The sequence below is a fragment of the Carcharhinus amblyrhynchos genome, unplaced genomic scaffold, assembly GCF_965287045.1.
Source record: "Carcharhinus amblyrhynchos unplaced genomic scaffold, sCarAmb.v2.hapA scaffold_37, whole genome shotgun sequence".
Taxonomy (NCBI): Eukaryota; Metazoa; Chordata; class Chondrichthyes; order Carcharhiniformes; family Carcharhinidae; genus Carcharhinus; species Carcharhinus amblyrhynchos.
Genome location: NW_027649778.1, coordinates 6,236,811 through 6,264,675, shown reverse-complemented (window position 1 = coordinate 6,264,675; position 27,865 = coordinate 6,236,811). Strand labels below are relative to the sequence as shown.

Below are 27,865 nucleotides of genomic sequence, written 5' to 3'. Positions count from 1 at the left end.
CCTGCCTTCTTAAACACTCAATTTTGGGTCCTCCTTTTCTTAGCCCTCAGCATTGTCAGCCTCTTTCCTGTCAGACTTTCCCTCCCATCACAAGTGTTTCTCCACATTTTGAGCCCTAATTATGCTGTGAGCTTCTAACAAACAACAGGGTCATTTTCTTTTTGCTGTTTGGTCCTTTCAGCATGGGACTGGACTGGACTAAGATGGCCAGGAGTGAGGTCTGGAGAAGGGAAACACCGTGACCCTTCCACTCAAAACCCAGAGGTCAAAGGGCACTGCAAGATTGGTAATGTTTTTCCAAATTGAGTGCTGAACCACCATAGAGGCATCAGGAACAAATAAGACACAGGAACAAATTCAAATCACGAGTGGGCCCCATTGTACTATATCCATTTACACTATAATGGACATGTTGCCCAGATACCAAATGAGGAGTGGATACCTATCTTCCCTGGGTCTCAAGTCTGTTTACACACCAAATCTGTTTGGGATGAACAGGCAGTCAGGAAATCTTACTCTCAAACCAACAGAAACATTTTTAATCCTCCTTAAAACTGGGTAAGTATCACTGTGCAGCCATTTTCCAGGCACACCAATTGACAAAACACTGCGTTGAAGTTGGCTAGAGACTAGGACTGTCAGCAAAATCCAGCTGGCTCCCGAGGGCTCAGATAAATTGTGTGGGCAGCTATTTAAAATGGAGGCATTAAGAAACGAGGAGGATGCCCTCAAACCATCTCAATAAGATCACGGTCGATCTTCTATCTCTGCCTCCTATTCCCACCTTTCACGATCTCAGTCTTACATATCAGTGGTATCCACAGCCCCCTTGGAATAAAGAATTTCAAAGATTCACAACCTCTTGATGGAAGAGATTTCTCCTCTCGGTCAGTAATAAATACAAATCATCACGCTGTACATTGTGCATGCTGCCTCATACAGCATGTGGAGGTTCACTCTGCTCTCTTTCTCACCCAAGACAAGAAAAGCAACCCTCACCGTGTTAGAAAGATATTTTAAATATTTTAATAAAGGAGAAATCAGTCATTTGTTATCATTTGCAAATCACAGCATAGACAAGATTCATGGCCAGAGCTAATGCCACCAAACGTAGTGCACCGCAGCTCACTTTCCGGTAGAACAACTCAAATTAAGTGCAAATAAAAATAAAATGGCGCCCATCAATGCTCCACTGGCCTGCACTGCAAACAGCAGCAGCATTGTTCTGTCAAGGCCTCAATCCCTCTCTCTGCAACAGATTGGAGATGAACATTTCTAAAAATTGGGCCTCGTTTTTGACCAAATCCTACTTCTGACGCTCGTGGGATTTGTATTGCTCTTTGCTCGTACCTGATACTGTGATGAGAATTACACTGATTGCCCAGTTTGTCTATGTACACAATATATAATAATCTATCTGAAGTAAGACACTGATAAAGCTCCCCTCCTCCCGCATGGCTCGCGGGGTCACATTTAGACTGTACAGTTACATAAATTAGAAGTGATTTGAGGTTCGAGCTCCACCAAGGGATTTAGTTTCAAACTATTAATAAATAAAGGAGTTTTTTCTCCCCCCTGCCAGCGATGAGTGCAGTTTGGGGGATTCCCCATCTTGGAACCGGGAGCGTCAGTGCGTCAGCAGCTCCGGCAATTGACGGGTGAGTGCCGGGATACTGGCAGTGCCCAAGCGGCAGAAAGTACTTTTGCCTCAGTACCAGCTACACCACGGTCCCACTTGGCGAGTTAGCCTGATTCTGTGCCGACAGCAGACCCTAAGGAGAGAAAATATGCACAGGTTACCACGATGTGCTGGGTAAACAAAAGAACCACAACCTTAAAATACCAGCCAGCAGGGAAATTTGAATTCTCCACACAGTAACTAGCAAGAGAGATCTGGATAGAAGCTTGCAGGAGCAAAAAAATCTACAGTGCCATTGGGAAAGAGCAGGACAGTGGGATAGGATAGTCAAAAAAAAGCAAGACACGGTGAACCAAATAACCTTCTATGTTGTTATGATTTGATAGTCACTGAACCCACCCACCTCCAAAATCAAATTAAGGGATTATTTAAAACAAGGAATCTTGAAAGGAACAGGTTGGTTCAGCCCCTCAAGACTATTGCACCCACTCAATTGCAATGGAGGGCAGACGCTAGAGGTCGTGGTAATGTCACTGGACAAGTAATTCAGAGGTTCAGGGTTTATGCTTTGGGGTCACAGGCTCAAACCCCTCCACAGAACCACTGCTCTTCAAAGAAATGACCAGGGCTAAAGCACCTGAGGGGGAAGGATACTTGGAGTATTGTGGCAGGACATATTGGCCTTGGAGGGAGTACAGCCTAGATTTACAAGAATAATACCCAGATTCTAAAGGTTAAACTATAAGGAGAGTTCACACGAACTCAGGTAGTATTCCCTGGATTTTGGAAGATTAAGGGACAATTTGATCAAAAATTTCAAGTGAGGAAATTGAACTAATCAGGTAGACGAGAGAAGCTATTTCAAAGAACAAAGAAAATAACAGCACAGGAACAGGCCCTTCGGCCCTAAAACCCTGCACCGACCATGCTGCCCAACTGAACTAACACCCCCTACTCTTCTGGGGACCACATCCCTGTATTCCTATCCTATCCATAAATTTCTCAAGACACCCATTAAAAGTCATTATTTCATCTGCTTCCATTACCTCCCCCAGCAGTGAGTTCCACCACTCTGTAAAAAAACCTGTATCGTACATCACTGTTAAATCTTGCCCCTTGCTTATCTATTCCCCCTAGTAATTAACTCCTTCACTGTGGGAAAAAGCTTCTGACTATCCACTCTGTCCATGCCCCTCATCAACATGCAAATCAAACCAGTGACATCCTCCTCCAAATCATTTATATATATTACAAACAGCAAAGGTCCCAGCACTGATCCCTGAGGAACACCATTTGTCACAGCCCTCCAGACATGCACCCTTCCACTGCTATCCTGTGTCTTCGATGACTGAGCCAGTTCTGGATCCACCTTGCCAGCTCACCTCCGATCCCATGCGACTTCACCTTCTGCACCAGTGTGTCATGAGGAACCTTGTCAAAGGTCTTACTGAAGTCCATGCAGACAACATCCATTGCCCTATCATCAATCATCTTCGTCACTTCCTCAAAAACCCTGATCAAGTTAGTGAGACATACCCCCCTTCACAAAACCATGATGCCTCTCTCGCTAATATGTTCACTTACTTCCAAGTGGGAGTAAATCCCATCTTGAAGAATTCTCTGCTGTTTAAAGACTCTATGGTGCCTGGAACTATTTTTTAAACTCATTTATGGGATTTGAATTTTGCTGATTAGGCCAGTATTTATTCCCATCCTGAATTGTCCCTTGAGAACCAAAAACAATTTTCAGTAACAGAATGAAACGATCATCAGATGTTGTACAGAGCTAACTGCCCAACAACTGATGCTAGATCAACTGTAAATTTTAATTCAGAGCTTTTGTGAACTAAAGAGTTTAAGGAATGTCAGGAAAAGGCAGGAATTTGGAGTTAAGCGCATATCTTACTGAAGGTTCAATGGCTGTTCCTCTCTGACAGGTATCAATGAACTACAGCCAGAAAAGGTGAACATCCCCAGGGAAAGAATAGCAAAGAACAGAATCCCCGAGCAAACATACAAGAGTACAATCGAATTAATTTGACATACAGCAGAGCCAGGAGTTAACAGTACAAATACTGGTACAAAATAACCTTGTTTGCCCTCTGTCCCTTCCTCACTGTGCACAGATCCTTATATATCTGTCTGGGCTAGGCTCCGAGTCAAGTAATGCCGCGATTTTAAAATACCCACCCTCGCTTTCCAATCCTTATATGGCTTTGCCTCTTCCTGTCTCTGTAATCTCCTGTATCCCCACATCCCTGAGCTCACCTCATTACGGTTTCTTGTGCGTTCCCGATTTTAATTGATCTGTGACTGGAGGCCGTGACCACAGCTACCTGAGCCCTAAGTTCTAGGTACCCTCTCCCTAACCCTCTCCTCCTACCTCCATGACACTCCTTAAAAGCTACATCTCTGACCAAGCTTTTGGCCATCTCTTCAAGTAATCAGCTCAAGTAGTTTAAATAGTGCCTTTATTACATTAAATAAATTCAAGTTGTTGTAAGTTCAAAGTCCCACCATTGGTGCAGACAGGAGTCACTCATTATTCTCTACTCTATTTAGCTATCCCTGTAGGTTTTTGGATACACAGCAACATGGAGGTGGCACCTTATAAGTCGTAGAAGGAGCATCACCTGACAAAAAGAGATAAGTGGACGGATAATCAAAGGTTTGGAGGTGGATTTTAATGGTTTTGAAAAGCAAAGACATGGAGAGATTCAAGAAGTGAATTCTGGAGTTTAGGGTTGCTGAGGCACGGCTATCAACAGTGGAGCAAAGAGAACTGGGGAAGACTAAGGGACCAGAAAGAGTAGAGCAACAGGGTTCCATGAGCACAAAGTGCTCCAAGAGCCTTTGTTACTTGTCCTGTGGGTGTTCACTAACACCCTAGAATGTTCTTGAGCTCTTCTCAAGACAGCTACATGAATGGAAAAGGCTAAGAGGGATATGGGTCGAACACAGACAAATGGGATTAGTTCAGGAAGCCTAGATGAGTTGAAGGGCTTTATATCTCGATGATTTTGCAATGGTTTATTTGCAACTAACAACTTCATTTCTATAGTATCCTTGATAGAATAAAAACATCCCAAGGCATTTTGCAGTGGTGTTACCAAATACTGAATTTTAGGAGGAGATACTTAGATGGGTTTTAAAAGCAGTTTTAAAAGGAATGGGCAGGAAAGAGACCAGCAAGGGAGTTAGGGAAGTGATTCCAGCCATTATGCAGATGGCAGGTGAAGGCATGGCTGCCACTGGTGGAATGAATAGAAGTGAGGGTGCATGAGAGGCCAGAATTTGCAGGGGGGGGGGTGCGGTGGTAGGTTGCAGGGATCTCTGGAGGGTTCGAAGGCTGCAGGAGGTCACAGAGATAATGACTCTGGCCTGTCTCCATCCCTCCCATACTCACCACTTTACCTGGCCGTGCCCATGTGCAAATGAAGCCTTCTTGGCAAGCAGTGACTATGCAATCCTCCAAGAATATCAACACCGTTAGTCTCTCGTGTGCGATCTTTTTACAGACCAGGGGCTCCAGCAAGGGCACCTCGTCCATTCGGGGGCACAAGGTGGTCCCCAGAGTCTTTGCCGGATCCAGTTTGTTTCTGGTGACCAGGTTGAGCTTGTCATTGCTCTTGCTGATGACGTGCCCAATGCTGTGGTTCCGCTTGTGGTCCTTCTCCGCGCTTTTATCTTTGCGCTCGTGGAGCGTCAGCGTGGCAAACTTGCTGATGCTGAAAGGGACGCCCCCGTCCGTCCCGTGGGCCTTGCTGTTCGCGTTCGTAACGGCCGGGTGGGGAAGACTGTTGGATCGGGAGAGCGAGTGCGGGATGGAGTTGGCATTGTTAACTTCCAGCGCGAGGCCACCAGTGTGGCTCCCACAGCTCAGGGAGCCCGGCACGGCTGTGTTCACCACGTTTGTGTGTGTCCGAGCTCGTGAGAGGGGCTGATGGGGGAACAGAATGTCTTCCGTCAAGTCCCACAGGCAGAACTGTGTGTCCTGCCCCACAGAGCCAAAGCGGTAGGTCACGTTTGTAGCCCGGCCGTCTGTTGAGTTGTGCTTGGAAAGTCTGGATAAAGTGCTGCTGGTCCGGTTGCGGCCAAACGGGGCGTGCTCCTGAAAGTCCTCGTCGCTGCCACTGAATTCGGGCTGTTCCCCGTCATCAACGCTGCTCGTGTAAGGGTCAAAGGCCACCACACTGACCCAAGACTTGTGGCCGTGACCCCGAGCGATCACCCGGCAGTCCCAGAAGGACCAGACCGTCACCAGGTCATCCTCACCCCCCGTCACAATGTACCTGCCATCTGGGCTCCAGCACACGCAAAGCAGCCCCCCAAAGTAGCTCTTCATCGCACCGTAAAGCTCCATCGAATCAAAATGGAAGACCCGCAGACTGCCATCTTGACTAGCACACGCCACGTGCTTGCCATCAGGGGCGAAGGCAAACTCATGCAGGGCGCCCTCACCAACCGACCACTTCAGTAGTGGATTCCGGCTTGATTTGCTTTTGCAGGTGTACACTGCAAAACCAGGCCCCTGTTTCAGCGGCTGGTAGTGGGGTGCGTTGGTGCCACACGGGTGCTCCACATTGTAGAGGTAGAGGTTGCCACTGGTGTGGGCGACAAGGAAAAGGCTCTCAGACTCTGGCATCCACTTCAAGCAGGTCACCTTGGTCTTGTCGATGAATCGCTGCACAGCAAAGAAGAAGAAAAGACCTTTAAACTTCTATACTGAAGCAAAACTTGCAGCAATGAGGGGATTTGGTATCCCAACCCATCTCTCCCAGAGGTTTCCCAGTCTTAGTGGTAACTACTTGGAGAAGGAGAGGGACACGGAGCCCTGTTAATCAAAATATGATGTGGAGATGCCTGCATTGGACTGAGGTAAACACAGTAAGAAGTCTCAACGCCAGAATAAAGTCCAACGGGTTTATTTATAGCAATCGCCACTAGCTCCAAAAGCTAGTGGCTCTTGCTACAAATAAACCTGTTGGACTTTAACCAGATGTTGTGAGGCTTCTTACTGAGTCAAAATATGTCCAGATCCTGATCGCTTTTAAGTAAATTACTGAAAGTGGCGTCAGGGCTACTTTCTACACAAACCTCACACTGGCAACTAAACTCTGTGACGTGGAGTATTGTCATGAATTCCCAGCCATCGCAGAATGGCATGGTGGCACAGTGGTTAGCACTGCTGCCTCAGCGCCAGGGACCTGGGTTTGATTCCTGGGTTGAGTCACTGTCTGTCTGGAGTTTGCACATTCTCCTCGTGTCTGTGTGGGTTTCCTCCGGTTTCCTCCCACAGTCTGAAAGATGTGCTGGTTAGGGTGCATTGACCTGAACAGGCGTCGGAGTGTGGAGACTGGGGGAATTGCACAGTAACTTCATTGCAGTGTTAATGTAAGCCTTACTTGTGACTAATGAACAGATAAACTTTCATTGGATGAGCTTTGGAAATGAGGAGGTAGGTGTGGAGAGTTTAACCCACAATATCAAACCCATGACAGCGACAAAATATATTTGAAATGCAGAAATTTCTTGCCAATTTCAAAACACCGAACGTTTAAAAAGGTTACCTGACTGATTGCACACTGCGTTCCCACCTCCTCTCTCCCTCACAAATCCCAAACAAGAAAAGACAAGATATGAGAAGATCTGGGTTCAAATCTAACTCAGGTAAGTCTCTGAGATCTCTAGTGCCATTCACACTGTTTGGTGCATGCTGTTTGGTGCATGCAGTGGGAAGAAAGTTGTTTTAAAATGGGGCCCCATAGACTCCGTACACGGTACTACAGCTAACAGCTGTAGGAGGGGGAGAGGGGAGGATGGGCTATGATTACTGGGTAGGGATAATCAGAATTTTCATAAAAAATATCATTTTGAATGGTCGCAGAATGGGAGGATAATCTTAACAAGAGGGCCTTCTCAGTTCCGGCACTCAGTAAAAGGTTTCCAGGTCCTTACAGTTCCTAAGACACTCCCTAACAGCACTATGGGTTTACCTACACCACATGGGTGGCATGGATCAAGGTGGCAGCTCACCACCGACTTCAAGGTAGATTAGAACTAGGTGATAAATACCAGCCTAGCCAGTGACACCTGTTAATTCCAATAATTGTATGTTGAGGAAGAATAAGTCTGGACCAACCTGATCTTAAAACAGATTTATTTCCAAGACAGTATAGTGCAGTCACAGATTCTCCCAGTTCCTCCCTAGTTTATACACTCGGGCTATGATCCCCCCCCCACTGTACTGCATTGTTCATTTGAATTCTATTGCAGTGCAAATTCAACATTAACACGGCCCACATTCCATGAAAGAGCACTGACCATCTCCCATCTGACTACTACCTTCCCCTCTTCACCCCCAGGGAAAGGATGACAGAGGGTAAATATTCCAGACCCCAGCACGTTGACCCGCAGCTGAATGGAAACAGTGCCACCGTCAAGGGTAGACCGGGTACCCTGAAGATCATCAGCTACGTGAATTGAGGTGGCGCCATATCATTAAGGCGCGTTCACAGGAGCGTCAGCAACAAATTGTGACGCCGAGGCAACTAATGGATGTTGTGGCAAATGTCTGAAAGTTTGGTCAAAGAGAAAGGAAGCATTCGCCAAGGCTGGGGGACTAGGAACACATGATGCAAGTGTGGAATACAAGTACAATAAACTTAAACAAGGAGTAAGGAGGGCTAAAAGGGGTCACAAAAAAAACCATTGACCAGCAAGCTTTTTATACATATATAAAGAGCAAGAGAGATGCCAGAGAAAGGTTGGCCCACTCACAGACAAGGGAGGGAATCTATGCGTGGAGCCAGAGGAGGTGGGCGAGGTATTAATGAGTACTTTGAGTCAATATTTACCAAACAGAAGGACTTGACGGATTGAGTCTGGGAAAGATGTGTAGATAGTTTGAGTCATATTGAGATCAGAAAGGTCATGGTACTGGGGCTCTTGAGAAACATTAAGGTCGACAAGTCCCTAGGGCCTGATAGGATATACCCCAGAATACTGAGAGCAGCAAGGGATGAAATTGCTAGGGCCTTGAGAGAAATTTTTGTATCCTCACTGGCTACAGGGGAGGTGCCAGAGGATTAGAGAACAGGCACTGTTGTTCCTTTGTTTAAGGAGGATAGCAAGAATAATCCAGGTAATTACAGGCCGGTGAGCCTTACATCAGGTGGTAGGGAAATTATTGGACAGGATTCACTCCCACTTGGAAATAAGTGGACATTCTAGCGAGAGGCAACATGGTTTTGTGAAGGGAAGGTTGTGTCTTACAAACTTGATTGAGTTTTTCGAAGAAGTGATGAAGATGATTGATGAAGGTAGGACAGTGGACATAAATCAGTTGGAAACTTGGGTGGAAAGATGGCAGATGGAGTTTAATCTGGACAAATGTGAGGTAATGCATTTTGGCAGATCTAATACAGATGGGAAATATGCAGTAAATGGCAGAACCCTCAAGAGTATTGACAGGCAGAGAGATCTGGGTGTACAGGTACACAGGGCACTGAAAGTGGCAAAACAGGTGGAGAAGATAGTTAAAAAGGCATATGGCATCTTGCCTTCACCAGCCAGGGCACTGAATTTAAAAACTGACAAGTCATGTTGCAGCTTTATAGAACCTTAGTTAGGCTGCACTTGGGCTATTGTGTTCAATTCTGATCGCCACACTACCAGGTGGCGGTTTTGGAGAGGGTACAGAAAAGATTTACCAGGATGTTGCCTGGTATGGAGGGCATTAGCTATGAGGAGAGGTTGGAGAAACTTGGTTTGTTCTCACTGGAACGATGGAGGCTGAGGGGTGACCTGAAAGAAGTCTACAAAATTATGAGGGGCGTGGACAGTCAGAGGTTTTTTCCCCAAGGCAGTGCAGGGCCCTTTTACTAGAGAGCACAGGTTTAAGGTGTGAGGGGCAAGGCTTAAAGGAGATGTACGAGGCAAGATTTTTTACACAGAGGATGGTGGGTGCCTGGAACTCGTTGCCAGGGGAGGTAGTGGAAGCAGATACAATAATGACTTTTAAGGGGCATCTTGACAAATATGTAAATAGGTTGGGAATGGAGGGATATGGTCCCCGGAAGGGTAGGACATTTTAGTTCAGTCAGGCAGCATGTCGGTACAGGCTTGGAGGGGCAAAGGGCCTGCAATTTTCTTGCATCCAGGACGGACTTAGATGAAAGGGAGAGAATTCCAGAATTTTGGGCCTCAGTGGTGGCAAGATTAAAATTGGGAATGCACAGAAGACCAGAATCTGAGGAGGGCAGAGATCTGGGAGAGTGTGAGAGAGATAGAAATGGGGCAAGGCCATGAGAGATTTGAAAACAAAAACCAGAGGCAGCATTTAATCACAAGCACGAGGGTGATGGGTGAGCGACACTACAAGGGGAGCAGACTAGAGCTGCTCTCCGATAGGGTGACAGAAAACTTTGCCCTTCTGGTTACTGTCCAAGTCACACAGAGGTCTGAAAAGCGCAGCACATACACGGGGCGACCACACTACCTCTTCGTTGAATAACTTGCTGGTTTCTTTCTTGATTGGATCCAGATACTGGACCTGTCCTGCTGAGAAGCCGACCACAAGCGAGACGCTGTCGGGTGTGGCAGTGAACTGGTTAAAGTCATGACAGGTGGGCTGAGTCCCTTTGTAGATTCGTTTGTCGATGGGTTTACTGAGATCTGCTGCCTGAGGGGAACACGAAAGACTCATTATTAGTTGAGATAGCTTGGGGTCTCAGCACAGAGTGAACATTTTACAACCCACATCAAACCAATAGCTCAAATCCCACTATGGTGACACAGCTGCGGCTGTAAACAAGTAGTCAAGGAGGTGCTCTAAGTGTACCAGATGGAGAAACTCTAGGGCAGCACGTTGGCACAGTGGTTCGCACTGCAGCCTCACAGTGCCAGGGACCGGGTTTGATTCCCGGCTTGGGTCACTGTCTGTGTGGAGTCTGCATGTTCTCCCCATGTCTGCATGGGTTTCCTCCAGGTGTTCTGGTTTCCTCCCACATTCCAAAGATGTGCTGGTTAGGTGGATTGGCTGTGCTAAATTCTCTCTCAGCGTAGCCAGTTGCCGGAGTGTGGCGACTAGGGGATTTTCACAGTGTGAATATAAGCCTTACTTGTAACTAATAAAAACTTTTCTTTTACACATGTTATTTGTGTTCTAAAACCCTAACACACTAGGGACATAGCAACACAGTCAGCCCATCGATGCTGACCCACAGTTCAACAAGGCGAGCTTTGAACTCTATCTAAATTCCATCTGCAAGGATCCATGCAAACCAAAAATATTTTGTTTAGTTTTTATATTTTCAATTGACTGCCAGATGCCATGGCTTGTTTGATAGGGGGTGGGATTTCTACATTTCCATAACTTGGAAGATATCAGAGCAAGGGAAGGCATTGTTTCAAAAGACCGTGCACATATTTTAACCCAACACCAAACGCAGACACATGGGAAACAGAAGCTGTACAGCCACTCAAATCTGCTCAGCCAATCAGATCAAGCTTCACCTTTAACACTCCCACACACCAAAACAATCCCCATCACAATCTGAGCAAAGACATTTCTCATTACTGTTGTAAATGCTATTGAGAATATTACCCCAGCTTCTAAACTCTGCCCCCAAGGAAAAATCTTATTTTGAAGTTTAGTCACTGGACAGTTGCCTGGAGACAGTCACCATGAAACACACCCAGGACAGCGTTAGAGTAAATCTCTCTGCACTCACTCCACCAAACACTCCCAGGACAGGTACAGCATGGGGTTAGATACAGAGTAAAGCTCCCTCTACAGTGTTGCCATCAAACACTCCCAGGACAGGTACAGCATGGGGTTAGATACAGAGTAAAGCTCCATCTACACTGTCCCCTTCAAAGACTCCAGGACAGGTACAACACGCAGTTAGATACAGAGTCAAGCTCCCTTTACAATGTCCCCATCAAACACTCCCAGGACAGATATAATACAGGGTTAGATACAGGGTAAAGCACCCTCTACACTGCCCCCCATAAAATATTCCAGGACAGATTAAGTACAAAATAAAGCTCCCTCTACACTGTCCCCATCAAATGCTCCCAGGACAGGTACAGCACAGAGTTACATACAGAGTAAAGCTCCCTCTGCACTATCCCCATCAACCACTTCCAGGACAGGTACAGCACAGGATTAGATACAGAATAAAGCTCTCTCTGCTCTGTCTCCACCAAACACTCCCAGGGCAAGCACAACATGGGGTTAGATACAAAGTAAAACTTTCTCTAAACTGTTCCCAACAAACATTCCCAGGGCAAGTACAGCATGACTAAGGTACAGAATTAATCTTTTGCTATCTTGTCTCCATCCAACACTCCTAGGGCAGGTACAACAAGGGGTTAGATACAAAGTAAAGCTTCCTCTACACTGTCTCTATCGCAGAGAATGTTTGATAGGAACTGTTTGATTTCGAGGAGTTCAATTTGTAAAAGAACCTGATCCTCTTAAGAAGTGTCTGAATAATTGCAATACTAACAAGTTTACAAATTCGTAGCCCCTTCACTGCTGGAACAGATCAGGTTCTTTTCCACATTCACATTCTGCTCATTTCTTTGTTCTGTGCGTGTACCGCACTCACTCATCTGCAACCACCCCCCGCAAAAATACCCTATGTTCCCACTGCCTGAACTCAAACTTTTACTTATCGCTAACCCAACCTCTGACCTGCGCGCACCTGAACCCAACCTCTGACCTGCGCGCACCTGAACCCAACCTCTGACCTGCGCGCACCTGAACCCAACCTCTGACCTGCGCGCACCTGAACCCAACCTCTGACCTGCGCGCACCTGAACCCAACCTCTGACCTGCGCGCACCTGAACCCAACCCTTGATCTCCCGGCAGCTGAATGCAACCTTTGACCACCCAATTTGATCTCGAACCGGGTCAATAGCTGACCCTTGCCCTGCCCATGGGGCTGGGCTCTGAGGGCCCGGGAGCCGCGGCCTCACCTTCCTGGGCCCCCGGTACAGGTAGAGGTAGAGTTCACGGCCCACATTGAAGCAGATGCGGTCCCCGCTGCCGCTCTGGTCCCGCACGTTCACCATGGAAACGCGCACCGGGTTGGTGCCCTGGGTTGCGCTCAGCGGCACTCGGTTGGGGCGGCTGTACTCGGACAGACTCAACAGCTTGTAGGCTCCCTCCCGGGTCCGGAACTGCGACTTGATCTCGTTCAGCTCCTTCCCTCCGCCCTCAGCCGCCATCTTCAGCCGGAGCCGCAACTCGCCCGGCCCGGCCTCCACCGGCAGCGCCACCACCCGGCCCGGCTTTCATCAACAGCGCCACCGCCCGGCCCGGCTTCCATCGGCAGCGCCCCCTCCCGGCCCGGCTTCCATCGGCAGCGCCCCCTCCCGGCCCGGCTTCCAACGGCAGCGCCCCCTCCCGGCCCGGCTTCCATCGACAGCGGCACAGCCCAGCCCGGCCTCCATCGGCAGCGCCACCACCCGGCCCGGCTTTCATCAACAGCGCCCCCTCCCGGCCCGGCTTCCAACGGCAGCGCCCCCTCCCGGCCCGGCTTCCAACGGCAGCGCCCCCTCCCGGCCCGGCTTTCATCAACAGCGCCACCGCCCGGCCCGGCTTCCATCGGCAGCGCCCCCTCCCGGCCCGGCTTCCATTGGCAGCGCCCCCTCCCGGCCCGGCTTCCATTGGCAGCGCCCCCTCCCGGCCCGGCTTCCATCGGCAGCGCCCCCTCCCGGCCCGGCTTCCATCGGCAGCGCCCCCTCCCGGCCCGGCTTCCATCGGCAGCGCCCCCTCCCGGCCCGGCTTCCATCGACAGCGGCACAGCCCAGCCCGGCCTCCAGCGACTGCGCCACTGCCCCCGGCCCGGACTCCACCGACAGCACCACCGCCCGGCCCGGCCTCCGCCAACAGAGCCACCGCCCGGCCGACCTCCACCGACAGTGCCACCACCTGGCCGCAGCGCCCCCTCCCAGCCCGGCTTCTATCAACAGCGGCACAGCCCAGCCCGGCCTCCAGCGACAGAGCCACCGTCCGGCCTGGTCTCTACCGACAGCATCACCGCCCGGCTCGGCCTCCGCCAACAGAGCCACCGCCTGGCCTGACCTCCAGCGACAGTGCCAGCGCCACCGCCTGGCCGTCACCGACCAGCCCAGCTTCCGCCGACAGCGCCGCCGCCCGGGCCGGCCTCCACGGACACTGCCACTATCTGGCTTCTTCCGGCAGTGCAATACCCAGAAACATGAATGCCACCAAACGTGCACCAGGCCGTTCCGCAGAACCGCTCTATTCTATTATTTATTAGTGTCGCAAGTAGGCGTACATTAACACTACAATGAAGTTACTGTGAAAATCCCCTAGTTGCCACACTCCGGCGCCTGTTCGGGTACACTGAGGGAGAATTTAGCACTGCCAATGCACCCTAACCAGCACGTCTTTCAGACTGTGGGAGGAAACTGAGCACCTGGAGGAAACCCACGCAGACACAGGGAGAATGTGCAGACTCTGCACAGAGAGTGACCCGAGCTGGGAATTGAACCCGGTTCCCTGGCACTGTGAGGCAGCAGTGCTAACCACTGTGCCACCATGCCAGGAGGCTGTTTGATTAGGTGTATAGAGAGTTTTTTATTTGTATAAAGTGGTAGGCGTCTTTAACGTAGCTTGGAAATTTCATTGATATTGGGTTTCTCTCAGTCTTTATTTCCACCTAAATGCTGTGTTTAAGACCTCCTCAGTGAGGTCTGCCCTTAATCTCCCTTCCCATTCCTTGCTCCATCTTTCTAGATTATTTTCATAGAATCCTATAGTGCAGAAGGAGGCCATTCAGCCCATCAAGTCTGCACTGGCCACAATCCCACCCAGGCCCTATTCTTGTAACCCCATGTAGTTACCCACTAATCCCTCTAACCTTTGCATCCTGGGACACCAAGGGACAATTTAGCATGGCCAATCAATCTAACCTGCACATCTTTGGAGTGTGGGAGGAAACCGGAGCATCCGGAGAAACCCACGCAGACACAGGGAGAATGTGCAGACTCCACAAAGACATGACCCAAGCCAGGAATCAAACCCAGATCCCTGGTGCTGTGAGGCATCAGTGCTAATCACTGTGCCACAAGAATCATTGATTCAGATCCAAACTCAACCCAGCCTCTGTCAGAATGTCATTTCCAGAGCTGAGAGAGTTGGGGTGGAACAGAAACACCAAGAGTGGCACAGTGGGTTAGCACTGCTGCCTCACAGTGCCAGGGACCCGGGTTCGATTCCCAGCTTGGGTCACTGTCTGTGCAGAGTCTCCCCGTGTCTGTGTGGGTTTCCTCCGGTTGCTCCAGTTTCCTCCCACAGTCTGAAAGACGTGCTGGTTAGGGTGCATTGGCCGTGCTAAATTTTCCCTCAGTGTACCCGAACAGGAGTGTAGCGACTAGAATATTAACTTCATTGCAGTGTTAATGTAAGCCTTGTGAGTGATAAATAAGCTTAACTTTAGATGTTCATAAAAGACGAAGTTTCAGTGACAACAAAATGACACATTCAGGAGCAGTGTTTAGTCACAGAGGTTTAATTTTGTGTAAAAGGGTTTATCATCAGCACTTTGCGTCCTAACCTGGGAAACTTACAGTCAAAATTCCTTTCACTGGCACAGGAAAAAATCCTCATCTTCAAACCTTCAGGGTCTTGGTCTCAGGGTCAACGGCAAACAGGGAATGCTCCGGGGAACAGCAGTAACAATTATGTCGGAATTTAACAAACAAGACCAATTGTGGGCAGCTCAGTGCAAGCTTGGTCCCATTTAAGAGAGGGAAAGGACACCAGGAACATTCAGGAGTTACCCCAGAGCATGGACCCTCGCTGCAAACAGCAGTACTTGCTTCTCCAGCTCCTTGTTCAGCTGGGATGGCGAGGCCCGGGGATTTTCCTTCACAAACTGCACGATGCCAAGGATGCACTGTCTCTGCGGGGGAAAGCCAGCAAGTGGTTAATCAGGGCAAAATTTGGGCAGGTTTCATAAAACAGCTTCTGACCTAAAGCAGCTGGAAAGAGAGATGGAAGCCAACTCCCAGGACAGGTACAGCAGGGGTTAAATACAGAATAAAGCTCCCTCTTCACTGTCCCCCATCAAACACTCCCAGGACAGGTACAACAATGGGTTAGATACAGAATAAAGCTCCCTCTGCACTGTCCCCCATCAAATATTCTCAGGACAGGTACAACAAGGGGTTAGATACAGAGTAAAGCTCTCTCTACACTCTCCCACATCAAACACTCCCAGGACAGAAACAGCATGAGATTGGATGCAGAGTAAGGCTCTCTCTACACTTTCCCCACCAAACATTCTCCGGAAAGGTACAGCCTAGGGTTAGATGCAGAGTAAAGCTCCCTCGACACCTTTCCCCATCAAACACTCCCAGGACAGGTGCAGCACGGGGTTAGATACAGAGTAAAGCTCCCTCTACACTGTCCCCCATCAAACACTTCCAGGGCAGGTACAGCAGAGGGTTAGATACAGAGTAAAGTTCCTTTTACACTGTCCTCTTCAAACACTCCCAGAACAGGTACAGCACAGGGTTAGATGCAGTAAAGCTCCCTCTCTCTTTACCTTGTACATGTCAATTAGATCCTGGCCACTCAGGTACTGGTAAAGGGAGTAAGCCAGTCGTCCTCCAGTCACTGACTTTAGCAGCTGTTTGCTCATCTCATTGTCACTGTCCAGCCAATTCCACAGTGCGACCTTCAACACAGATCAGAACCAGGATTACATTGATTCCATTTCACTGATAGAAACATAACAGGGATAGAAAGGTCAGCCAAATATGAGGGGGCACAGGTGGGTGGGTAGGTAGGTGGGTGGGTAGGTAGGTGGGTGGGTAGGTAGGTGGGTGGGTAGGTAGGTGGGTGGGTAGGTGGGTGGGTAGGTAGGTGGGTGGGTAGGTGGGTGGGGCACACGGCCAGGCAGCAGGGGCACAGGGGGGTTGGAGGGTGCATTTGTTGGCAGCACAGGTGGGTGGAGGGAGGCACGGGCAGGCGGAGGGGGCACAGGCCAAGGTGGGAATGGGCCGAGGGGGGCACGGCCAAGGTGGGAGTGGGCTGAGGGGGGCATGACCAAGATGGGAATGGGCTGGGGGGACACAGGCAGGCGGAGGGGGCACAGACACACAGGGTCAGCTGGATTGTCTCAGAATGCCAGTGGTTTGGGGATTTACCTGCTGTGCCAGCTCTGCCAGGCTGAGCCTCCCTCCTCCATCTGACATCGCCACAGAGCAGAACCAGAAAAATATCTAATAATCCTCGATTCTGAATGTGAATTAAAGAAAACAACTCATCAATATCAGAACAGCAACAAACATCCACCCCACTCCCTGACTCCAAAATTTAGTTTATTTATTAATGTCACAAGTTTACATTAACACTGCAATGAAGTTACTGTAAAATTCCCCTAGTCACCACACTCTGGCGCTTGTTCGGGTACACTGAGGGAGAATTTAGCACAGCCAATGCACCCTAACCGGCACGTTTTTCAGACTGTGGGAGGAAACCAGAGCACTCAGAGGCAACCCACGCAGATACGGGGAGAACATGCAGACTCCGCAAAGATAGTGACCCAAGCCATGAATCGAACCCGAGTCCCTGGGATTGTGCAGCAGCAGTGCTAACCACTGTGCCATCCTGAGTTTAGTATGCCCCAATCCCCCAGACTCACTGAGTCTGACTGACTCCTCACTCCCTCCTCCCAGTCCTGGTTTTGGATATGATCTTTGGGGCTAGGATGGGTCTTGGGGCCGAAGGTCGCTTCATTTCTTGGCTCCGTTCAATCCCTGCCCACCACCCCTCTGTCCCCAGGGTCCTGAGTCCAAACTTGCGACTCCAACTCAGACTCAGCCAAATTCTCACCTTCACTTCCGGGTTCCGACCTACTTCCGGGCAGTGATGTCATCACGCAATTCCGTGCCTGCAGCGCCGCCCTGCGGGACACATTGAGCACTGCACCCAGAGCGCAGATACAGTCAACACTGCGAACAGAGCAGATACCGTTAGCATTGCGAACAGAGCAGATACCGTTGGCACTCTACCCAGAGCAGATACAGTCAGTACTGCACCCAGAGCAGATACAGTCAGTGCTGGGTACAGTGCAGCTTAAGGCAGCACTTCACAGATAAGTGAATTCTGACACAGTGGAAGTGCTGCATTTTTATATTGTCACTGGATTAGAAATCCAGAGACCCAGTGTATATTTGTGGGTAAATAATTTTGAATCCCAGTCTGGCAGCTGACAAAGTTTGAATTTAATGTCTAAATAAGTAATCTGGAATTGAAGGTTGTTGCAGTAACCGTAACTGTAATAATATCAATTGACGTAAAAACCCATCTGGTTCACTAATGTCCCTTTAGGGAAGGAAATCTGCTGTCCTTACCCGGTCTGGCCTACGTGTGACTCCAGAGCCACAGTAATGTGGTTGACTCTCAACTGCCCTCTGAAATGGCTGAGTGAGACACTCAGTGTCCCATCCATTGACTCTGTCTACATTTCCTGATGCCTCAGCAAAGCAGCCAGCATAATTAAGGACCCCACGCACCCCGGACATTCTCTCTTCCACCTTCTCCCATCGGGAAAAAGATACAAAAGTCTGAGGTCACACACCAACCGACTCAAGAACAGCTTCTTCCCTGCTGCCATCAGACTTTTGAATGGACCTACCTTACATTAAGCTGATCTTTCCCTACACCCTAGCTATGACTGTAACACTACATTCTGCACTCCCTCCTTTCCTTCTCTATGAGTGGTATGCTTTGGATAGGGTGCAAGAAACAATACTTTTTCACTGTATACTAATACATGTGATAATATTAAATTAAATCAAATCAGTTCAAGGGGTAATTAAGGATGGGTAATAAATGTTGATCCAGCCAGCGACACCCATGTCCCATGCGAGAATGAAAAGTAAACATAATTGGATGCACTGCATGCAGGGAGAGTGTGGATACAGTGCACTGGACTAAACACAGATACCGTGAGTAACAAGGCACAGTGCAGATACAGCGAAAACTGGCACAGTAACTGTAGACACAATCAGCATACATGGTTAGCACAGTGGCGCAGTGGTTAGCAACTGCTGCCTCACAACGCCAGGGGCCTGGGTTCGATTCCCAGCTCTGGTCACTGTCTGTGCGGAGTTTGCAAGTTCTTCCCGTGTCTGCATGGGTTTCTTCCAGGTGCTCCAGTTTCCTCCCACAGTCCAAAGATGAGCAGGTTAGGTGGATTGGCCATGCTAAATTGCCCCTTAGTGTCCAAAGATGTGCAGGTTGGGTGGATTGGCCATGTTAAATTGCCCCTTAGTGTCCAAAGATGTGTAGATTAGGTGGATTGGCCATGCTAAATTGCCCCTTAGTGTCCAAAGATGTGCAGGTTGGGTGGATTGGCCATGCTAAATTGCCCCTTAGTGTCCAAAGATGTGTAGGTTAGGTGGATTGGCCATGCTAAATTGCCCCTTAGTGTCCAAAGGTGTGCAGGTTGGGTGGATTGGTCATGCTAAATTGCCCCTTAGGGTGGAATTTTCCCATCAGCCTTTGCAAAGGTCTGTGATCTCAGGCTGGATTTTCTGGTTGTGGGGCGAGGGCTGCTGGAATATCCCACCCATACTGTCTGAGGGATTAGCAGGCTAAACATGTGGGGTTACGGGGATAGGGCTTGGGTGGGATTGTAGTGGGTGCAGACTCGATGGGCTGAATGGACTCCTCCTGCTCTATAGGGATTCTATGATTCTGAAATGCCGACATGTTGAACACATTCACTCTGAACACAACAAGGCTGTCAAAATTAAACTTCCATTTTCACTTAACCCCAATCCCAGAATGTCCTTCAATGAGTGGCTGGATAAAGTTTTCACTGTCTCCCTGGCAATCTTCTCCAGCTCCCAGAGCCTGGAGAACACAATCTGGGTGGAGTGACACTGTGTGTCCACCCGAGGGCAGCATTGTACAGTGCTGAAACATACCAACCTGCCCAAGGTCAGCTGAGCAAGAACAAGCCGCATTTATATAGTGCCTTGAAAGTGGTAAATCATCCCCAGGCAATTTGTAAGAACAAAGCTAACTGATACTGGGCTGAAGAATGAGACCTTGGGACGGCACGGTGGCACAGTGGTTAGCACTGCTACCTCGCAGCGCCAGGGACCCGGGTTCCAGTCCCGGTGTGGGTCACTGTCTGTGTGGAGTCTGCACGTTCTCCCTGTGTCTGCGTGGGTTTCCTCCCATAGCCCCAGAGGCATGCTGATTAGGTGCATTGTCTATGATAAATCATCCTTGTTGGGGGATTAGAAGGGTAAATATGTAGGGTTGCAGGAATAGGGTCTGGGCGGGATTGTGGTCGGTGCAGACTTGATGGGCTGAATGGCCTCCTACAGCACTGTAGGGACTCTATGATTTGCAGACTGGTAGCAGAAAGCTTGTTTTTTTTTATTAATTCCTGGGACATGGGTGTCACTGGCTGGGCCAGCATTTATTGCCTATCCCTAGCTGCCCAAGGGCAGTTGAGAGTCAACCACATTGCTGTGGCTCTGGAGTCACATGTAGGCCAGACCGGGTAAGGGCGGCAGATTTCCTTCCCTAAAGGATATTGATGAACCAGATGGGTTTTTCTGACAATGGTTTCATGGTCATCAGTTGATTCTTAATTCCAGATTTTTTTTATTGAATTCAAATCCCACCATCTGCCGTGGCGGGATTCGAACCCAGGTCCCTGGAACATTAACTGAGTTTGTGGATTAGTGATAATACCACTGGACCACTGCCTGCCCTAAAGCTTTCTTGAGGAGGAAAATTTTGCAGAGGATGTTCTCTCTTCACAGATTCTGTCAGACCTGCTGAGATTTTCCAGCATTTTGTGTTGTTGTTTCAGATTCCAGCACCCGCAGGGTTTTGTTTATAACCGTAGGGTTGTGGGGTCTTCAGGAGATTACAGAGTTACAGTTTATTTTTTAGTGTCACAAGTAGGCTTACATTAACACTGCAGTGGAGTTACTGTGAAAACCCCCAGCTGCCACACTCCGGCGCCTGTTGGGGTACGTGGACGGAGAATTTAGCATGGTCAATGCATCTAACCAGCAGGTCTTTGGAGTGTGGGAGGAAACTGGAGCACCCGGAGGAAACCCACGCAGACACATGGGAGAATTTTACCTGTCTGATTAGCACACCAGACAGACCCTGGTTTGGACTGGGTCAGTCTGGTCTGGACTGGGGTCTAGACTCAAACATACACCTGCATACGCTCATGCCTACACACCCTTTCAAACATGTTAAAACACACATGTACACATGCCTACACTCAGGTATATATTTTCCATAACATACACTCTTCACATTCGCAGTCAAGTTTGAGAAAGTTAGCTGCTGAACCTTTACAGACTGTCCCCATCGCTCTGCCCAATCTTCACCCAGCCATCCGCCCCTTGTTGGTGTTGAGTCAGTGCCAAGACTCCCACTCCCTGTCTCGTCCGCACTTGGGGGTTTTATTTGTGTTTCAAGTTCACTGGGCTGCCTGTCTGAGATGGACACAAACCCGGTTTAATCGGGGGTACGGTGGGAGGGTGGGAGAGAGTTTCTTGTTGTGTCCATGGCCAGCTATGTCGGATGTTCTCACCTTTACACAAAACATTTGCTTCCTCCATCCACCGTGTTAAACCCATGTCCCCATCGCCTCGCGATCTGATGTCTCTCTCTCTCCCCCATCCTCACAGCTGTCTGGACTGGATGTTACACATGGATGCCATGTGTATGTGTGTTAATATGAATGATAGCGGGAGGGATGGACATTCTTGTGGCTGGACTGCCCAAAACCTGCCTTCAATGTTGTTGTCTGGTCTGGCAGAGGGAAAAGGGAATCCTTTCAAAGGTGCAACTCAGCGAATTACAATTCAGACAAAACTTTTCCACTCTGAGATTTGCCACACTCCCAAAGTCTGAATTGGAAAATTATTTTCAACCTCTCCCCATGCCCCCCCACTGCCCCCGCCAACCCCACATCACCAAAGAACAAAGATAGCACAGGAACACACTCTTCAGCCCTTCGCCAAGCATGCCTACCGTCTGAACTAAAACCCCCTACCCTTCCATGGGCTATATGCCTCTATTCCCATCCTATTCATGTATTTGTCAAGACGCCCTGAGAAGTCACTAAAGATTATTTACTTCTGCAATGAAGTTACTGTGAAAATCCACACTTAGGCGCCTGTTCGGGTACACTGAGGGAGAATTTGACACGGCCAATCCACCAAACCCGGATGTCTTTGAAATGTGGGAGGAAACCGGAGCACCCGGAGGAAACCCACACAGACACGGGGAGAATGTGCAGACTCCACACAGACAGTGATCCAAGGCTGGGAATCGAACCCAGGTCTCTGGCGCTGTGAGGCAGTAGTGCTAACCACTGTGCCACCGTGCCACCCTGTTGTATCTGCTTCTACAACCTCCCCCTGGCAGCAAGTTCCAGGCACCCACCACCCTCTGTGTGCAAAACTTGCTTCGTACACCTCCTTTAAACTTTACTCCTTGCATCTACGCTCCTTAGTAATTAACTCTTCTGCCCTGGGTAAAAGCTTCTGATTATCCACTCTGTCCATGCCCCTCATAATCTTGTAGACTTCTATTAGGTCACCCCTCAACCTCCGTCGTTCCAGTGAGAACAAATCTCTCCTCATAGCTAATGCCTTCCCTATCAGGTGACATCCTGGTAAATCTTTTTTACCCTCTTCAAAGCAACAACACCACAATCATCCTCAACACCAGTGCTCCACAAGGCTGTGTTCTCAGCCCCCTACTATACTCCTTATACACCTATGACTGTGTGGCCAAATTCCCCTCCAATTCGACTTTCAAGTTTGCTGGCGACACCACCGTAGTGGGTTGGATCTCAAGCGATGAGACAATGTACAGGAATGAGATAGAGAGTCTGGTGAACTGGTGCGGCAACAATAATCTCTCCCTCAATGTCAACAAAACAAAGCAGATTGTCATTCACTTCAGGAAGCGTAAAGAAGAACATGTCCCTGTATACATCAACAGGGACGAAGTAGAAAGGGTCGAGATCTTTAAGTTTTTAGGTGTCCAGATCACCAACAACCCTGTCCTGGTCCCCCCATGCCAACACTATAGTTAAGAAAGCCCACCAATGCCTCTACTTTCTCAGAAGACTAAAGAAATTTGTCAGCTACGACTCTCACCAACTTTTACAGATGCAACATAGAAAGCATTCTTTCTGGTTGTATCACAGTTGGTATGGGCTCCTGCTCTGCCCAAGACTTCCAGGAATTACAAAAAGTCGTGAATGTAACCCAACCCATCACGCAAACCAGCCTCCCATCCATTGACTCTGTCTACACTTACCGCTGCCCCGGAGAAGCAGCCAGTATAATCAATGATCTCACGCACCCCTTTGGGAAAAAGATGCAAAAGTTTGAGGTCACGTACCGACCGACTGAAGAACAGCTTCTTCCCTGCTGCTGTCAGATTTCTGAATGGACCTACCCTGCACTAAGTTGATCTTTCTCTACACCCTAGCTATGACTGTAACATTACATTCTGCACTCTCTCGTTTCCTTCTCTGTGAATGGTATGCTTTGTCTGTATAGCGCACAAGAAACAATATTTTTCACTGTATGTTAATACATGTGACAACAATAAATCAAATCAAAAAGCCTCCAAAACAGAGTTGCTGTCTGTGTGGAGTCTGCACATTCTCCCCACGTCTACGTGGGTTTCCTCTGGGTGCACCGGTTTCCTCCCACACTTCGAAGGACGTGCTGGTTAGGGTGTATTGACCCGAACAGGCACTGAAGTGTGGCAACTAGGGAATTTTCAAAGTAACTTCATTGCAGCGTTAATGTAAGCCTACTTGTGACGAATAAATAAACTTTAACTTTACACATACCATAATCCCCAGGGCAAAGGCTAAAGATCTCATTACCTCTAGGTCAAAGGTACCAGCTCCCCTAATCTCCACAGCAAAAGTCGCAAATTGCCTCATCTTCAGGGCAAATGTTGCAAGTCCTCTGATCTCCTGGACAAAAGTTACAGTCCCCCTAGCCCACAGGACAAAGATTACGGAATCAAACTGTACAGCATCATGCAGAAGAGCTTCACCTGGTCTGGAGCGTAGCAGCCAAGAGGAGAGATTGGATATACTCAGTTTGTTCTCATTGGAGTTGGCAGGGGGGAGGGGGGGGCGATCTGATAGAGCTTTACAAGATTATGGACAGAGTGGATCATCAGATGCTCGTTCCTCGGGTAGAAAAGTCAAGTACAAGGGGACATCAGTGCGTGGGGAAAAGTTTAGAGGAGATGTGCGAGGCAAGTTTTTTTACAGAGAGGTTGATGAATGTCTGGGATGCGCTGCCCAGGGAGTAGGTACGATAGCGGCATTTAAGGGGCAACTAGACAAATACATGACCAGGATGGAAGGATACGGACTCCGGTTTTAGTTTCGTTAGGGCACCATGATTGGTGCAGTCTTGGAGGGCTGAAGGGCCTGTTCCTGTACTGTGCTCTTCTTTGTTCCTTGAACTTGGATCCCTGGCATGGTGAGGCAGCAGTCCTAACCGCAGTACTGCTGTTTGTGTTTGATTGGGGTAAGGAGGCAGTGTGGGTGGTGGGGAGGGCTGGGATGAGAGGGTGTGGGGGGGGTGGGGGATTGGTGAAGAGTGTGTTCCAGTTGAGTTGACTGCTCCGTTCCCCTGCAATGTCTCCTGGCCACCTGCTCTGAGCACACCGGTTTTTTGCCAGGCGTGCTGCTATGAATGGGCGATTTCTAATCTGAGGGCAGCCAATGTATCAGCAGCGTGTCACATACGTGGGTCGCCTGACTGCTTCACACTGTGAGCCTGAAAACAAATGGTGTCCATTAGGGACTCCAGCCTCCCCCGCCAGGCAGCTTGTGTGAGAGCAGCTACCATGACACCAACCCAATGAATCACGTCAGATACTGAGACCAAAACTGAAAACAAATGCAAAGGTGCCAGGAAGCCATTTCTCTGCCAACTCTCCTTCCGATGTTTATTGTTGGCACAACACAAAGGGCACACTCTGGATTACAGCCCAAGAGCTTATTATCAGGGAACTGAGGCCCAAACAGCAAAGGGGTTGCTTTGCTTCGATTTATTATCGTCACATGTATTAACATACAGCGAAAAGTATTGTTTCTTGCGTGCTATACAGAAAAGGCATACCGTTCATAGAGAAGAAAACGAGAGAGTGCAGAATGTAGTGTTACAGTCATAGCTAGGGTTTCGAGAAAGATCAACTTAAGATTTGATTTGTTTTATTATTGTCACATGTATTAGTATACAGTGAAAAGTTTTGTTTCTTGTGCACTATACAGACAGAGCATACCATTCATATAGAAGGAAAGGAGAGAGTGCAGAATGCGGTGTTACAGTCATAGCTAGGGTGTAGAGAAAGATCAACTTAACGCAAGGTAGGTCCATTCAAAAATCTGATGGCAGCAGGGAAGAAGCTGTTCTTGAGTCAGTTGGTGCATGACCTCAGACTTTTGTATCTTTTTCCTGTTGGAAGAAAGTAGAAGAATGTCCGGGGTGCGTGGGGTCCTTAATTATGCTGGCTGCTTTACCGAGGCAGTGGGAAGTGTAGACAGAGTCAATGGACGAGAGGCTGGTTTGGGTGATGGATTAGGCTACATTCACGACCTTTTGTAGTTCCTTGCGGTCTTGGGCAGAGCAGGAGACATACCAAGCTGTGATACAACCAGAAAGAATGCTTTCTATGGTGCATCTGTAAAAGTTGGTGAGAGTTGTAGCTGACATGCCAAATTTCCTTAGCCTTCTGAGAAAGTAGAGGCATTGGTGTGTTTATGCTTATGCTCTTCAGGTGTGTGCTGGGGACTACAGGACATTCTTGATGGCACGGTGGCACAGTGGTTAGCACTGCTGCCTCGCAGAGCCAGGGACTCAGGTTTGACTCCCTGCTTGGGTCTCTGTCTGTGCGGAGTTTGCACATTCTCCCTGTGTCTGCATGGGTTTCCTCAGGGTGCTCCGATTTGCTCCCACAGTCCAAAGATGCATGAGTTAGATTGATTAGCCATGCTAAATTGACCCTTAGTATCGGGGGAATTAATACATAGGGTTATGGGGAATAGGACCTGGGTGGGATTGTGGTCGGTGCAGGCTTGATGGGCTGAATGGCCTCCTCCTGCACTGTAGGATTCTATGATCTATGAAAGGTGATACCTCTGATAGTGCAGTACTCCCTCAGCGCTGTGGGACCGTCAATCTAGATGTTTCTGCTTAAGTTCTGGAGTGAGACTTGAACCCAGAACTTTCAGATGCAGAAGAAAGAATGCTACGTGGACAGAAACCAGCCCACCTCTTCCCCAATGCCTGCAAAGCCCTGAAGTATCCAGTAGTCCCCTAGAAGCACATGGTTACGGTTACCAACTGTGATGCAATGTATCCCTGGAGGTTCCATCACATGACTTGCCCTCCAGCTATTAGTCAGCCAACACATCCACCCTTGTGACATACGGTCTTCCTAGACCAATCGGAAAGCACAAAGACTCATTACCCAATTGGATGATGTTTGACTGTCAGCCAATCAGCCTTTTTCCCCCATTTTCAATATTTTTATATCCGATAAAAATTATTTTTTTTAAAAGAACAATTTATTTTCAATGTTCCCGATGATTTTTCTCCAAGGGGAGCGCACAGCAGTGTCCCGGAGACTGATTTTCAATTCCTGGAGACTCCAAGCCAATTCTGGTGGAGGGGGGTTGGGGATCCTATAATCATAGGGAATCATAGAGTCCCTACAGTGCAGAAGGAGGCCATTCGACCCATCAAACCTGCACTGACCATAATCCCACCCAGGCCCTATCCCCATAACCCCATGCATTTACCCTAGCTAGTCCCCCGATACTAAGGAGAAATTTAGCATGGCCAATCCACCTAATCCGCACATCTTTGGAGTGTGGGAGGAAACTGAAGCGCCCAGAGGAAACCCACGCAGACATGGGGAGAGGGTGCAAATTCCACACAGACAGTGACCCAAGCTGGGCGTGGAAGCCGGGTCCCTGGTACTGTGAAGCAATAGTGCTAACCACTGTGTCACCATTCAACTAGCACATGTTCTCTTGGGTCAACGTGAAATATCCCATGGCACTATTTGGAAGATGAGCAGAGGAATTCTCCCTGGTTTCCAGGCCAATATTCATTCTCAATGATGGAGTCATACAGTATGGAAAGGCCCTTCGGCCCATCAAGTCTGCACCAACAGAATTACAGTAAATCCACACTAATCCCAGCACTTGGCCCTTAGCCGTGAATGTTATGACATTTCAAGTACTCCTCCATGTATATGTTAAAGGATGTGAGATTTCCTACCTCTACTTACCACCATTCCACCCCCCCCAACCCCCCACCCCCCACCAACCCCCAACCCAGGCAGTGCATTGCAAACTCCCAGCATCTACTGGGAGAAAAATATTTTCCTCAGATTCCCCTCCACGGCAAATAAAAATTCTCTGAAACCCTCTGAGAAAAAATTAACATCACCCACACAAGAAAAGCAATTATCTGGTCAAATCGTGGAATAGAATCATAGAATCCCTATAGTGCTAAAGAGACCACTCGGCCCATCGAGTCTGCACTGAGTCTCTGACAGAGCATTCCATCCAGGCCCTCTTCCCCTGCCCTATCCCTGAAGCCCACGCATTTACCATGGCCAATTCCTCTAACCTGAACATCTTTGGACCCGTTGCTACTTGTCGGAGTTTGTATGAGGAAATTGGGTCTCTCCCAATGAGGACGGCTCTTGAAAGTGCTCCAGTGGCTGCAAAAAAGCCCATTGAAGAGGGATGGTGGTCGTGAAAGGCGCCACATAAATACAAGTCTTCCTCTTTCAACAACAACCCAGTCCACATGAGATGCCAGTGCATGCTGACACCATTCACCCTTTCCTGCACGCTCTCACCCTTTTACCCACTCACATCACTGAGGGCACCAGAGGGGGTCAGTGTGGGTGGGTCGGGTGGGGTGCAGCAAAGATTCACATCAAGCACAGATGAAAGGTTTGAGGGGGTTTGCAAAACCTGTCCGACGCCTTTTGCAGGAGGGGAATCTCCCAATTCTGGTGGGGAGGAGGATGTGTATGTGTGGAAGTGTGTGAGTGGGTGTGCGTGTGTGTGTGAATGTGTGTCAGTGTGTGTGTGTAAATGTGTGTGTGTGAGTGTGTGTCA

General features: G+C 48.8%; 2 protein-coding genes across 4 annotated transcripts; both read right to left on the bottom strand.

Moving 5' to 3' along the window:
* Positions 1–5: 5 nt before the first annotated feature.
* Positions 6–12,951, bottom strand: LOC145362176 (WD repeat-containing protein 20-like). Of its 2 annotated transcripts, none has more exons than XM_080218227.1 (4): positions 12,627–12,951; positions 10,140–10,322; positions 5,046–6,323; positions 6–1,772 (listed from the first exon to the last, which is right to left on the bottom strand). In XM_080218227.1, the coding sequence occupies exons 1-4, from the start codon at positions 12,876–12,878 to the stop codon at positions 1,719–1,721; spliced, it is 1,767 nt and encodes a 588-aa protein (XP_080074353.1). In that variant the 5' UTR covers positions 12,879–12,951; the 3' UTR covers positions 6–1,718. The 2 variants fall into 2 exon arrangements, with proteins under 2 accessions (XP_080074353.1, XP_080074354.1); XM_080218228.1 differs by having other exon boundaries at positions 5,054–6,323.
* Positions 12,952–15,174: 2,223 nt separating this feature from the next.
* On the bottom strand, positions 15,175–17,587 carry LOC145362218 (uncharacterized). 2 transcript variants are annotated; one of them, XM_080218282.1, is made up of 4 exons: positions 17,521–17,587; positions 16,833–16,923; positions 16,229–16,360; positions 15,175–15,583 (listed from the first exon to the last, which is right to left on the bottom strand). In XM_080218282.1, exons 2-4 carry the CDS (start codon positions 16,878–16,880, stop codon positions 15,458–15,460), a joined length of 306 nt encoding a protein of 101 aa, XP_080074408.1. In that variant the 5' UTR covers positions 16,881–16,923; positions 17,521–17,587; the 3' UTR covers positions 15,175–15,457. The 2 variants fall into 2 exon arrangements, with proteins under 2 accessions (XP_080074408.1, XP_080074409.1); XM_080218283.1 differs by lacking the exon at positions 17,521–17,587 and adding an exon at positions 17,330–17,485.
* Between the last annotated feature and the right edge of the window lie 10,278 nt (positions 17,588–27,865).

Bases quoted from the DNA above. Each gene is read 5' to 3' on its own strand.
- LOC145362218 (XM_080218282.1), bottom strand. From the start codon at position 16,880: ATGTCAGATGGAGGAGGGAGGCTCAGCCTGGCAGAGCTGGCACAGCAG. The intron at 16,361-16,832 runs GTAAATCCCCAA...TCTGTGTTGAAG, and splicing joins TGGCAGAGCTGGCACAGCAG to GTCGCACTGTGGAATTGGCT. The intron at 15,584-16,228 runs GTAAAGAGAGAG...TTTCCCCCGCAG, and splicing joins ATCTAATTGACATGTACAAG to AGACAGTGCATCCTTGGCAT.
- LOC145362176 (XM_080218227.1), bottom strand. From the start codon at position 12,878: ATGGCGGCTGAGGGCGGAGGGAAGGAGCTGAACGAGATCAAGTCGCAG. The intron at 10,323-12,626 runs GTGAGGCCGCGG...TGTTCCCCTCAG, and splicing joins TGTACCGGGGGCCCAGGAAG to GCAGCAGATCTCAGTAAACC. The intron at 1,773-5,045 runs GTGAGTATGGGA...TTCTCTCCTTAG, and splicing joins GGGCACGGCCAGGTAAAGTG to GGTCTGCTGTCGGCACAGAA.